A 13,588-nucleotide genomic window follows, 5' to 3' on the forward strand; every position below is an offset into this window, starting at 1 on the left:
GTATAATTTTTAACATCTGGGGAGACTGAGGCATCAAGACAATAAGCAAATTCCCAAAGGCAGAAATCAATGGCAGCAAATTCAAACATCCAAAGTTTCCAGGATGTACACAATGGGATTAATGCCTCTTGTGGCTGAACACGTGTACAGCAGAGACTGGAATTGTAAATAGCTTTGCGTAGAGCTGGGCAGAAAACAATTTTCCTGTCCTGTGAACATTTCTGAGATTTAAAAACAATATCCTGTTCCACACCAAGACAACACAAGTTTTCTGACTTTTTTTCCATGAAAAGCCAGGAAAAGAGCAAGAAAGGAAAATTGCCAAGTGTTTAAGGCACTTGCATGGGATGTGAAAGACTCAGATTTAAGTGCCCTAACTACGAGCCTCTTGTGGAGGGAGTCGCTCATATCTTCTCTTGTTGGAAATGTTCTATTTGGGGTAAATAATTAAAAACTTACTACAGCAGAGAGTCACACCTGGGTCTCCCACTTCCCAAAGCACAAGTGGAGTGATATTAAGTCAGATGGAAAAAATGGGTCAAGGCGTTGCCATAATTTAGTCACTACCCAGTCACCAGTGAGACCAACAGCCATCATGAGCACCAGGGCAAGGTATGTGTGTGTTTGGGGGGGGGGGGGGGGAGAGGGCAACTGCACCGCAAACTCGCCATTAAAAATCTTTTAACCTTTTTAACAAAGACACAGGAAAGAAGGGAAAACAGTTTGAGCATCTAAAATGTAACTTAAGCAACACTTTGATTTTAACAACTTTTTTCTCCCTTTCCTTTTAGCTGGAAAAAGTTTTAAATGAAAAAAAAACCCTCGTTGATAGTCTCTAAAATGGTATTAAAGATGATAATTAGCTGTCCCATTGGATAAGAGAGAAAGTGCTTAAGATTTTGCTTTTATTGTTAAAGTCTGACCCCTTTTTATTCTAGATAGAGTTTGGGATTTAGTTGAAGCCAGTAGATGTGGTGACAGTTTTGGTGTTCCTCTCTCTTAAGCTATTGAGAGTTTTTAGAAGGACCCCCCACCTTGTCTGACAGATTCTTAGATAATATCAAAGATGGTAATAACCATCCTTTTGAAGGAAAAGAGAAGAAGTTAGCTGATTTGAGCTAGTGTTGTTGCTGTCATTGTTAAAGTCCAGTTCTGTTTAATCTCCGTTGATATTTGGGATTCAGCTGGAACTGGCAGGAATGGTGATATCAGTTGGGTTCCTCTTTCTGGACTACTCTGGTCAAGAACATCCCTTAGGATTACAATGAAGAAAGTCTGGAATTCCAGGAGACAGTTTCAATGGCAGTCATGGCGGTAAAGCTCATGCCAATAGTCTCAGTCTGTTCTTCCATATTCTCCTCCCCAAGCTCTTTTTCTTTATGGATCCCATGGGAATGATGGGATGTAATGGTTCATTTCCTTATAATTTCACTTATTGATTAGGCCTAACATCTATTCCATCCATTTCTGGTTTTATATTTTTACCAAGCAGGATTTCAACATAATTGTTGAATAGTATCACGTTGGCCTTTTTGTTTGAACTAATTTAGCCTGTTTGATTCTCTTGCAAGTGTTTATACCAATCATAATTGAAAACAACTTGACCTATTTGTTATTATAGATTATTGTATTATCTTACAAGTTTGTATGTAGTCTTTACAACTGAGCTCACAATTACAGTAAATCTATAAGCTCAATCACCATTACGGTGCCATTAACTTTGGACAATAAGATCAATCTCTTGGACCCATTGTATATTAAACTCTTTATATATAATGGAACCAGAGCTAGCAAGAGACTTACATCCCAGAAGAGCTGATACCCTCATGATTTAAGTTATTCACCTGGGCTATAGGAGGACAACAGCTTGAGACCCTGCTCTAGTGGTTTCAGAACAGAGCTGAACCTGGATTTCCTACATCCATTGTGAATCAGTCTCTCACTCGATGCTGCTTGAGCTGTTTTACTTTATAGAAATGGTTAAAAACAAATGTAGGAGCAGCTGAAAGCTTGCACTTATATTTATTAATAATAAAAAAACCAAACTGACCACCTTACCTCACCCAAATGGCTGGGAGAATGACTTAAAAACAAATGAAAATAAGGGGATTTTTTTTTTTTTTAAAGAAAGGGAGATTTGGCGAGAAGGTAACTCAATGCTCATTCTAGACTCATGAAACACTTTGGGTGAAGGGAATAGTTCTACAGTACTTTGTAAAAGGGAAGGTTGAAGTGAAAAGGATTCCAGGGGAAATGAGTTTCACATAATAGGACCTGTCACAACACAATTATGATGGACTGTGCTGATTTCAAAAGTAATGGAGGAAAGAGTAAGTTTGGTAGCCAATGAGTACAGATACAAGGTTCAGAGATCTAGTCTTGTATGTACAGAAGCCAGAGCCAGCAACAAAGGCACTTCATTACTGAGCATAGTTAGCAGCACTGGTTAGCTCTTGATTCCCCCCAGGGGAACTCATCTTTTTCCTTTCTCTTCTTCTTAACCTCTCACTCTCTTCTGGCTTTCTGTTCTCCTGAAATAAACATACTTTAGTCTCTTCTGTATTAAAAAGCACTTTGACCCCACATGCCTCTCCAACTGCTGTCCCATCTCCTGCCTTCCTTTTGTCTTCAAGCTCACCAAACTCTGGCCCTTTAACCAAAGAGGTCAGAAGTCACTGTGCTAGGAATACCAAAACAAAAGAAGGCCCAAGAAATGGCTGAAGCCAGTATGATCAATATGGGGTTTTGATCTATAACTTGGATCAATCCTTCACATTGTTGTTGCTGTTATAATTATAATACCAAAATCTCTGCTCATTCATTACTTATTAATTAGCCACCTCAAATCAAATAGCAGAGGAGCTATTTCAAAAGTGAATAATTAGCCACCTCAAATCAAATAGCATAGGAGCTATTTCAAAAGTGAATAATTACAAAAGTCTTTTAAAAGTTCTCTTCTTTCAAAACAAGATATTGCAAAATGCATTTGTTTTCTGAAGTGCCTTGTAACAACTGAGAAAGCAGTTGCGGACGATTCAAAATGGATCAGTAACCTTTTTGTACAGTAGACTTCCAATAATCCAGAACCTATGGGACTTAGTCCACCATATCTGATAATCTGGCACCACCTATCAGGAGGTACTATAAGCAGGTTATATATATACTGCATACATTATATACTGTATATAAGGTGATCTTAACCCTTTTTATTGTACATACTGTATACAGTATACTGTAATGTTTTAGTTTTTTTAAGCCTTTTTTACCCTTTTTGCTCAGTTCAGCTGCTGCCGTTGTTACCTTGTGACTCTTTTTTTGCTGAAGCTCACTCACTAGGCTCTTGCCATTTTGATGCCGGACTATCAGAAGTGCCGGACTATTAGATGCCGGACTATTGGAGTTTTATTGTATATTGCAGAATTATAACTTCAGCATATAAGATTTTAAAAATCCATGAAAAAAGCCAATAAAAAAAACTGTTTGGGATGACATGACACCACAGAGCAGTTGCCGTGTCTAGAAACAGATCCATATAATCCAACAAAATCACATTAAATGTTGTAGGAAATGTCTTCCACTTATTTTAGATGATTTCAACCAAGTATTCATGGTACTCAGAAGTCCCTGGCAGATTGCCTGATATCTGGAGGGAATGAAGGTTTTAGCACTCCAGTACTATGCTAGCAAATGCTCCCATTAGGTTATACTTAAAAAGGAGGTTCTATTTGTTTAAGGATTGCAGACAAAGGATTAGATCTAGTAATTCCCCTTGAATAATAATTCCATTGTTTATGGTGAAGGATTCTTACCTATTTTAATACCTCAGACCTACAAGCCTAGATGAAGCAATAATGAAAAGAGACTATGCATATAGCAAGGAGGTGTGGCCTCCCTCAGATGCAGATATGGAGTGAGAGCCGCCAGCCGCCTGGTGGGTGGAGCCAGGAGGGCCACGCCCCATATGTTGGAAGCAGAAGGACAGGACAAGAAAGGGAAGTATAAAAGACCAGCCCAGCAGCTCAGCTAGGAGGGAATCTGCTAGAGTAGAATATCCAGGAGAACTACTGCTGCCCCAGGGTCCTGCTTGTTTTTCCAGGGAACCCTGACATTCTTATTGTAGAGGATCTGCTACTTCTACCTCACCCTATCCCTGTAGTGTGTATCCCAAGGAGACTGAAGATGACCCCTAGATGCACGTACCCCTGAGGGGGACAGAAGGAGAACCCAGGGGAACCAGGCAATAATCTAGTGGGAGGGGGAGCCTGAAATCAGGTCATTGTGTTGTGGGCATTTCCCTGTTGACCCAAAAGCAGACTGCTTTGCCACTGTTAAGACCCTGGGATGGGATGTGGTGGCTTTGAGCAGGCTTATGGCCCCTGTGCCCCTCTGCCTCTGAGGTGGCAATACCCCCCTTCTTTAGCCCAGGAGAACTGTGCTCCTCCGGTTGCCCAGAGCCTGAGTCTCACAGACGGAACTGGAGCTACCTCCCTGCTGGAGTGCAGGCCACAGCCTTGACTGTGTGTTGCCCCACTCTGATTAAAGACTGGGTGAGTGAACTACAACTGCTGTGCCTGATTGAAGGTCTGAGCCTTGGCTGTGTGTATACTGCTCTGCCCTGCCTAGTGATAGTAGAATAAACTGCTACTTCTCTTCCTGATAATAGGCCAGAGCCCACATTGTGTGCAGCCTGCCCCATTTGAAGGATGGGCCCCCTGCAGAACCACTAATTCCTCCCTTTTTTCCTGTTTGGAGAAGGTTTAGCAGGCCCCGACTAGGTGGCGGTGCGGCCTCTCTCAGACACAGTAGAAGAGCCCCCCAGCCTGCAATGAATCTTTTATCGATGGCATATAGTATCTGTGTGCCACAGATACGGGCACCAAACAGACATACACACAAAAAGCTTTGTTCTTGACATTAAATAAAATAACAAAGGGAAACAAGAGTAAAAGAAGCTGACAAAAGACACTACAATTTCACTAATCAGACTAGAGTAAAAATAAGACTCTAACTATATATGCTCCATTGCAGAGCTGTACTTTTGGATCAAGAGTAATGGTGGAGAATTGCTCAGCCAGGTGCTTTCAAGTTTTGATCATGAAATTGTCAAATATTTCCATCCAATGCAGTTGTATTTGCATGTCCTTCCACTTTTCTCCAATTGCCTTATTGCTTGTGGTGACAAGCTGAAAGAACATGGCAACATTCTTTACAGGGAACTTATTCAGACTCCAAATCCAAATACTGAAAATTGTTTCATTGGTACAGCCTAATTTGATCATTTGGAAATTCTTCTCCCAAGTGATCCTTTGTAGTCACAGGATTATCTCTTTACCTTTTTTGCCATATCAGAAAATACACTCTCATAGAAATCTACAATTTTATCTAATGACTGGATCTTATTTTCTGGCAGAACACGTGTTATTCTACTCTACAATATTGCCTGTTACTCAAGCAAAACAAACAAACAACAAAAAACCACGTAGACAGGTTACACAGTACATTAGATGTGAGCTTTATAAGGCATTATTTTGAAAACTGTTGCCTTAGATTCTGTTCTTCAATAAAATTCTTTACTATAGGTTAACTAGTTGTGTTTGTTTTCAAAACTCAACTATATTTAATGATAATAGCTTATTAGCTATTTAAAATTTAAATAGTGAGACAGGGAAATCTGAATTATGTATGTAAAATGGGTTTAATGGGCCAAATTCAGCCACGGTCTAAGTAAGCACAATGTTCAGTTGACCTCAATATATGGGGAAATGCTACTGCCAGAAATAGATTTAACCTGCATCTGTAAAAGAGAACTAAGGACCTGATTCTGCACAAACTTAAGTACATGATTAACTGTACATGTGACCTGTTCTATTCTTCAAATAAATGGAATTTCTTGTGCATAAATGTAAGCATGTGCTGAAGGGATTGCAAAAGAGAGGACTAAAATTCTTTCATTTTAAATTTAAACCAATGCAAGTTCACTCCGCTACTAGAAAGTGATGAAAGTTACACTTGATTAAGATTCTTGTGAAAACAAATTTACAAGCAGCTTCCAATGGTTGACAAACTTCCTCTTTCATCACCAGATGTTCTCTTGCTCATATCCTAATGTCTTGACTTCAAATGACTAAGGATTTTATGTTTGTGTACACTAAGACAGACCACAATAAAGAAGCAAATCAGTCCTACAGTGAAGTGACCAAAAATAAATAAATATGACACGTATTGTTTATCACAAGTTTCACATTACTTATCTCTATACCTCAATGTTTTTCAGTACAGATTGCAAATATATTTTCTGAGTGCCTTTTTATACAAATACTGAAAACCATTTGTGAATATATATATATACATATATATATTTAATTTGATTTAAATGTTCTAATACCCTTAAAGACAAATTATAATGTAAGCAAATGCTGAGGCAGAATATTTCACTTGAAAAAAAAAAAACACGGAAGTGGGCATTGTTTGGCTTTAATGTTTCTTTTTCTTTCAGAAGGACCAAGATTTGTTTTTATTAAAGAGAATCATATTTTGGTGAGCTCTTCCCCTTAATTCACAAAGCATTAGGCTATATTTGAACAGAAGATGAGCAAACTACTTTAGACAAAGACAATTTGTGAACCAAACTGCCTCAAACTCAAATTTTAAAAAGGCCATAATTTTTTGAAGCCCAGAATTTTTTTAAAAAGCAAGATTTGTTCATCTTGTAATTTCATGGCTTCAACCAAAAGCAGAAGTACAGTAGAAAATATATTATTTAAACCACCCTAGATAACTTCTCTTCATATCTCCTTATTCAAATGATCTAGAATGCAGGTCATCTTGTAGTATGAGGTGTTAGCCACACCATTTGTGCAACCTGGATTCTAGATACTATGACAAGATTTCTGGGATAAAATCCTAGGAGTCAATGGGAATTTTGCCACTGAATTCAGCAGGGCTAGGCATTTTTCACCTGGCTAATTTCTAAAGAGGAAAGCTTATTAATTGGTAAATAAATAGATAACACCACTTTCATCTTTCATAGCCCTTTCACCTGAAGATCACCAAGCATTTTACAGACATGTGTCTATATCCTAGCTCAATAGGTAAGTATATTTTATCCATTTTACAAATGTTGGAAATTGAGGACCATAAAAATTAAGTGTTGTGATTTGGCCAAGTTTACAGAGTCAGCGTGAAAACTAGAGACAAAATTCCTGATTGCCATTTTCATATTCTCACCACTAGGCAGCTTTTCTTACCAGATTTCCAGCTTCACATAAACTTCCGCTATTTCAGACATTTCAAACTGAACCAAATCAGTTCAAGTTTGCCAGTAACTAGTTTGCAAAATGGGGTGGTGAATTTAAATAATTATTTTTTCAATATGGGAGACTTACACTATTCTCTGAATAACTTTACTATTTGCATAGCACATGAGAGATATTACAAAAAGAAAGCACTTACATTCCACATGGAAAGTCTCAAAATGTAGAACAACAAATGATTGAGGTCCCCCATCTATAATATAATTGCAGTTCAAGTTGTTTTCATACTGACTGGGGTAGTTAGGGGAGACAATGCGACCTGTGGGGCTGGTGAAATTTACTCCACACCCTGCAAATCAAAATAATCATAGTTAACATCAATAGAGCAACGTAATGTTTAGTTTCTCTTTATAACAAAGACAGAAACAAGGAGTACAAGGTAAGACGGCCTTGCCCCAATATGATGCGTGTGAGGAGCAGTTGTAAAGGTCTTTCTGTCCTTTCAGGCACTAGGGAAATGGCTAGGTGCTTCAGTCATCCCTGTACAGGAGTAATAATAGTCCTTATGGGAAGCATAAGTGCCTCTGGGACTACAGGGTACCCAAAAAGGATAGGAGTGAGACAGGGCCATTGCCCTCCCAAAGCTTTACAAAGAAGATCAGTATCATTAGCTCTGTTTTATAGATGGGGAAACTGAGACACAGAGCAGCAAAGTGACTTCTCCAAAGTCACCCAGCAAGCTACAGGCAAAGACAGCAATAGAACTCAAATCCCCTGGTTCTCAGTCCTGTGCTAATTGAGTGGGCACCACTAGTTTCTTCCATCTCCAAAACCCTGCCTAACCTGGTGTGTTTTTTCTGTCTGTAGGCGTATGAAAATTAACAGACTTAAAATTAAAAGGCTATCTGCAGACTCTGGTTGGTGCAAATGAATATTCATATTGCCAAATTATGAATACCTGTTTATTAGATGGGAAAAAGTGTGCCATTCCCATTCCTTGGAGTTTTGCCATTTACTCTAATGGGAACAGGATCTAATCCTAAGTTAACTACATGGTAGTTAACTGACGGACACCATAAAGTGTACCTGATGCATATTAGTATTGATGTTATAAATTCAAAAATCTATTATGATTGTGTGTTGTTTTACATTTTGGCTTTATAAATACTTTAAAACACATTTTCTTGCTGAATGTAAATTGACTCAAGTGGAAGGAAACTTGTTCACAGAATCACAGAATATTAGAACTGAAAGGGGCATCGTGAAATCATCTGCTTTAGTCCCCCGCATTCATGTCAGGATTATGTATTATCTAGACCATCCCTGACAAGTGTTGATCAAGCACTCTTAAAAATTGTTAGTGGCAGATATTCCACATCCTTCCAAGGCAATTTATTCCAATGGTTAACCACTCTGAGAGTATGTCTACACTGCAGAGTTTTTTCAGAAAAACATCTGTTTTTCCTATAAAACTTCACTTACATCCACACTGCAATTGCATTCTTTCAAAAAAAAATTGAAAGAACAGGGGGTGTTTCTGAGAATGGTAAACCTCTTTCTATGAGGAAGAACGTTTTTCTGAAAGAGCTGTTTTGGAAAAAAGGCGTGTGTGCACAGGAAAGAGGGAGTTCTTTCAAAAGAAGAGGAAAAGGCTTAAAGTTAGCCACACACTTCATAGGTTTGCTGTACTAAGGCCTGGAAATAATGTCTGCAGCTAATGCAAAGTGGACTATTATAACTGGTTTTAACTATCACTTACTGCTTATGAAAGATGCAGAGAAGCCACGTCCAGGGGTTCCCTGAGACTGGAATACTGTAGTTATCACATTGCCGGGAGCAACAATAGACCCTGGAGCTGTACTTCCACAGCCAGTGGCCAGCAAAGCTACTGCTGCTGCTTCCTCATTATTTCCTCTCAGTACCTGACAGATCCAAGATGGGGATGAATTAGTATTTTCAAACTCCAGGCAGCCATCGTGAATGTATTATAGTGAATTACATTTTACCTGTCCCTCACGGAAGTTACAAATACACAAGTATCTTCTACATTACCTAAAAAGCATTAGGTGGTGAGCCAATTTACAAAACATTTGACATGCAATAATTCTTACCTCTATTTTCTCTTTTTCCAATTGAAATATAAATGTATACAATATTAACACCTGTGTTTAAAATACATTACTAAATGTACACTCTCTGCCAATAAGAGTAGACAAGAATTTAGGCTGTGATCTTAGAATAATACATAGGCTCCAATTCAGAAGCTTCCTAAAATTAATACCTTGACTTCCACTCCCAAAATAAGTTTGTTCTCATATTATATTGAATTCATTTGCTTACTGATGTGTGCAGTTATATATGAAGTTAAAGTAATGTCATATATGGCAGACATGTCAGAAGAAAAGACATATTAAGGACTTGGTTAGTATTTTCTATGAAATACCAAGTAAATCAGTAAACACTTATAACTCATATTTGATGGGGACCATGTCCAGAAAGAAATCCATTTCAACCTCCCTCATCTAGTCTTCACACAACCTCATGAAGTTCACCATAGAAGCACGCTCCCCACAGATCAAGACATACCAACTCAAAGTGGGATCAAGCCATGCCAGAACAAGGGATGCAAACTCTGATTATGTATTGCCATTACTACAATGCTCAATAGCTCCTCCCAAACAGTTTTCAAGATTCATGGGTCCTGCACACACCTATTATAACATGTGTTGTACCTCATCCTGTGCAAACCTCAATAACAAGGATGAAGAAAGTCTCAGATGACTCACAAATTAAAATGATAGCACAAAGACACCATCTCACCTGTGGTAAACATTGTTAACAAAATGGTCACTCTGTATTTGACTTTTTAGTCACTGTCCTCAAAGGAAACTGCATAAGGCCTCAAAGGATAACCCTGGGAGCTTAAATTCACAATTTTTAAACACCAGAAATCATGAACTCAATAAAGACACTAGATTTATGGCTCACTATAACAATCTATAACCCACTAGCTTTCCTTTGTCCGACGACTGCAGAGATGTGAACTGTCCAATTCACTCTGAATAAACCCTTGCAAAGCATGTTAACTCCTTACACTTAAAAATCAGGTCCACTTTGTGTTTAGCTGTGACACTAGGAGTATCTTTCCCACTCCTGAAAAAGAGCTCAAAAGCTTGTCTCTCTCACCAACAGCGGCTGGTTAAAAAAAAAAAAAGATTCTCTCACCCACCTTGTCTCTCTAATATCCTGGGACCCACATGGTTGCAAGAACACTGCAAACGAGCATCTGAGTAGTACACTGAAAGCTAATTAGGGCCAAAGTTGAAGGTAGATTGATGCTTCTGAGTGCAGTGCACTGGTAAGAGATTGGCTGCCTGGGGATGGGGCTCTGGATGCTACCGGAACTCTGCAGTATGACCACAATGCACCCAGGCTCCAGCCCAGTGTTTGGGTGGCCTGGCAGGATGGGCCCCATTGCCTTACCAGTCCCAGTCCCCAGCCCCACCCCATGCCCTGAGTCCCCTGCACTCCCTTCCATACTTTTTTTATAGGTACTGTCCTATCACAACAGTCCCTCCAACCCCCTGACCTGCATAGGACAGAACCTTTAAGAAATTTAAGTTACTTTCACCACTGGTTAGGGCCTCAATTCAGGAGAACACAGGTATGTTTAGCTTGAAGCACATAAATCCAGCCATAGTTAGGTAAGCATTAAGCAAGTACTTAACTTTAAGCATGTGCTTAAATCCCACTGAAGTCAATGTGATGTAAGCTCATTCATAAAACTAGACATAACTAGAGCTGGGGTTAAGCAGGTGCTGTACTTTGCTGAATCATAGAGTATAAGACTGGAAGGAACCTTAGTAGGTCATAGAATCTTAGGGTCGGAAGACACCTGAGGAGGTCATTGATTCCAGCCAATCCCAACTAAATCATTCCACCCAGGGCTTTGTCAAGCCAAGACTTACAAACCTCTAGCAATGGAGATTCTATTGCCTCCCTAGGTGACCAATTCCAGTGCTTCACCACTCTCCTACTGAGACAGTTTTTCCTAATATCCAATCTAGACCTCCCCATCTAGCCCCATCCCCTGCACTCAAGCCAGGACTAAGTAAAGACTAGACCACTGCTGACAGGCGTACTTCTAACCTGCTCTTAAAAGCCTACCGTGGCAGACCTTCCACAGCTTCCCTAGACGGTTTGTTCCAGTGCTTCACTACCCTGGAGGTTTTTTCCTAATATCCAATCTAAATCTCCCTCACTGCAATTTCAGCCCATTGCTGCTTCTTAGCCTCAGAAGTTAAGGAGAACATTTTTTTCTCCCTTCTCCTTGGAACAACCTTTATGTACTTGAAAACTGTTATCCTGTCCCCTCCCAGTCTTCTCCTTTCTAGACTAAACAAACACAATTCTTTTCAAGTCTCATGTTTGAGACTGAAAAAAACTTAAAAACAACGAATGGTCCTGCAGCACCTTAGAGATTAACAATAAATATAGCTAGTATCATGAGCTTTCATGGGCACAACCCTCTTATTCAAATGAAAGCTCATGATACACCATTTACATTTTTTGTCAGCCTCTAAGGGTACATCTCGACTACACGCTTCTTTCGAAAGATCATCTAGACAGGCACAACTTTTTCGAAAAAGTGATCCACTTTTTTGAAAGAGAGCACCCAGGCAATCTGGACGCTCTCTTTTGAAAAAGCCCTGCTTGCAGTCAAGAATGCCTTTTTTCAAAAGAGCTCTTTTGAAAAAAGGCATTCTTCCTTGTAAAATGAGGTTTAATGCTGTTGAAAAAAATGCTGTATTCTTTCGATTTAATTTCGAAAGAACGCGACAGCAGTCTAGACGCAGGTGAAGTTTTTTTGAAAAAAAGCAACTTTTTTCAAAAAAATCTTGTAGTCTAGACATAGACAAAGGTGCTGCAGAACAATTCTTTCAAACTTCTCTCTTTGATCGTGGTTTTTAGTTCTTTAATCATATTTGTAGCTCTTCTCTGGACTTTCTCCAATTTGTCCGCATCTTTCCTGAAACGTGTGCAATTGATTGTTCTTTCCTATGTGGAGTACTTTGTGTTTGTCCCTACCGAATTTCATCCTATTTACTTCAAGACCTTCCTAATGCTTTTTGCTTTGCTTATATGAGAAAATACAAGAAGAGATCAGCTTCATACTAAACAGCTATCTTAGCAAAGGCATGTACTGTTGGATCCCACACAAACACTTAGGTTTATGGATAATGGTACTAATGTTCCTAGGTATTTGCAGCACTGAGCCTTTAAAAGCATAGGTGACATGTAGGGGGACATGTGGGGCCAAATACTCTCTCCAGCCTGGTGTAGTGAGGGGAAGGAGAGACGCTCTATCATTCTTCCTCTGCATCTGCCCCCTGGAATACTCAGCCCCCATCCCTTGCAGCTGGGCCAGGACAGAAAGCAGAAAGGGTGTGCCCTGCTACTTCTCATACCAGCCCCTCAGGGTTGCTGCTCTCTGCAGTGTGGTGGCATGTTTCCGGGTTGCTTGGCCTCTGTCGCTGACATCTGGGCCCTGGTGGGGGGGCAGCCCACCACTCCCCAGCCTGGCTCTTGCAAGCAGCCACTGTTCTGCACAGAGCAATGATCTGTAGCAGCCAGCGTCAGCCATTTGAGAAGCAGCTCCCTCCCACTCCCTGCCTGGGCCCTGCACAGAGAGCGGCCAAATGTGCTGGGGGAGGCACAGAGGGAGAACGCCAGAGTCCCTGCCCCACAGGTAGCATAAGGCAGGAGAGCATGGCAGCACCAGGCCAAGTGCAGGGGTTGGTGGGCAGAGGAGACACAGGAGAAAGCCATGAGTCCTCCCCTTTAAATTGTCCCCCCCTTCTCCCCAGTACGGGAAGGCCTGTGTTGTCCATGCTTATATGGTAACAGCGCACGCACAGGACAAGGTGTTCAGAAGCCATCATTATGGAGTGTCTCAGTTTTTGGGTGCCCCATTTGGGACACACTGCAGGGGTTTGATTGCCAGAGGGTGGACACTCAGCACTTTCTGATAACCAGGCCACTTGATGGGCTCGGCACCTGAAATTTCTGTTCACTTGGTCTCAGGGGCTAACTTGGCCATTCAAATTGTTTCGTCCATGCCATGCAAGCTTTGCATATGCAACCGCCACTGGGTTTAGTTCATGAGCCTCTACCATTTGAGCTACAAAGCCAGCTGGCTCTCAGCTTAGGCTGTAGAGCTCACTTATTCTTATCTCTCACACTAAGTGGTCTAAGGGCCACTACATGGGACAGTGACCCACACCCACTAGGTGTGTGGGATACAGATAAAACAATACTCAAGACAGACACCCAGC

At 40.4% G+C, this 13,588-nt stretch overlaps 1 protein-coding gene across 3 annotated transcripts in view; it reads right to left on the reverse strand.

Annotated features, from left to right (window-relative positions):
• Window positions 1-13,588, reverse strand: part of LOC102443731 (tRNA (cytosine(38)-C(5))-methyltransferase) — a 277,295-nt gene that overhangs the window by 26,362 nt on the left and 237,345 nt on the right. For all 3 annotated transcript variants that reach the window (XM_025182828.2, XM_006119493.4, XM_075922454.1), the window contains 2 exons: window positions 9,013-9,175; window positions 7,453-7,602 (listed from right to left, as the gene is read on the reverse strand). In XM_025182828.2, the coding sequence (XP_025038613.2) occupies window positions 7,453-7,602; window positions 9,013-9,175 (313 nt within the window). The remainder of the gene's footprint in view (window positions 1-7,452; window positions 7,603-9,012; window positions 9,176-13,588) is intronic.

The sequence above is a fragment of the Pelodiscus sinensis genome, chromosome 2 (genome assembly GCF_049634645.1).
Source record: "Pelodiscus sinensis isolate JC-2024 chromosome 2, ASM4963464v1, whole genome shotgun sequence".
In the NCBI taxonomy this organism is placed as follows: Eukaryota; Metazoa; Chordata; order Testudines; family Trionychidae; genus Pelodiscus; species Pelodiscus sinensis.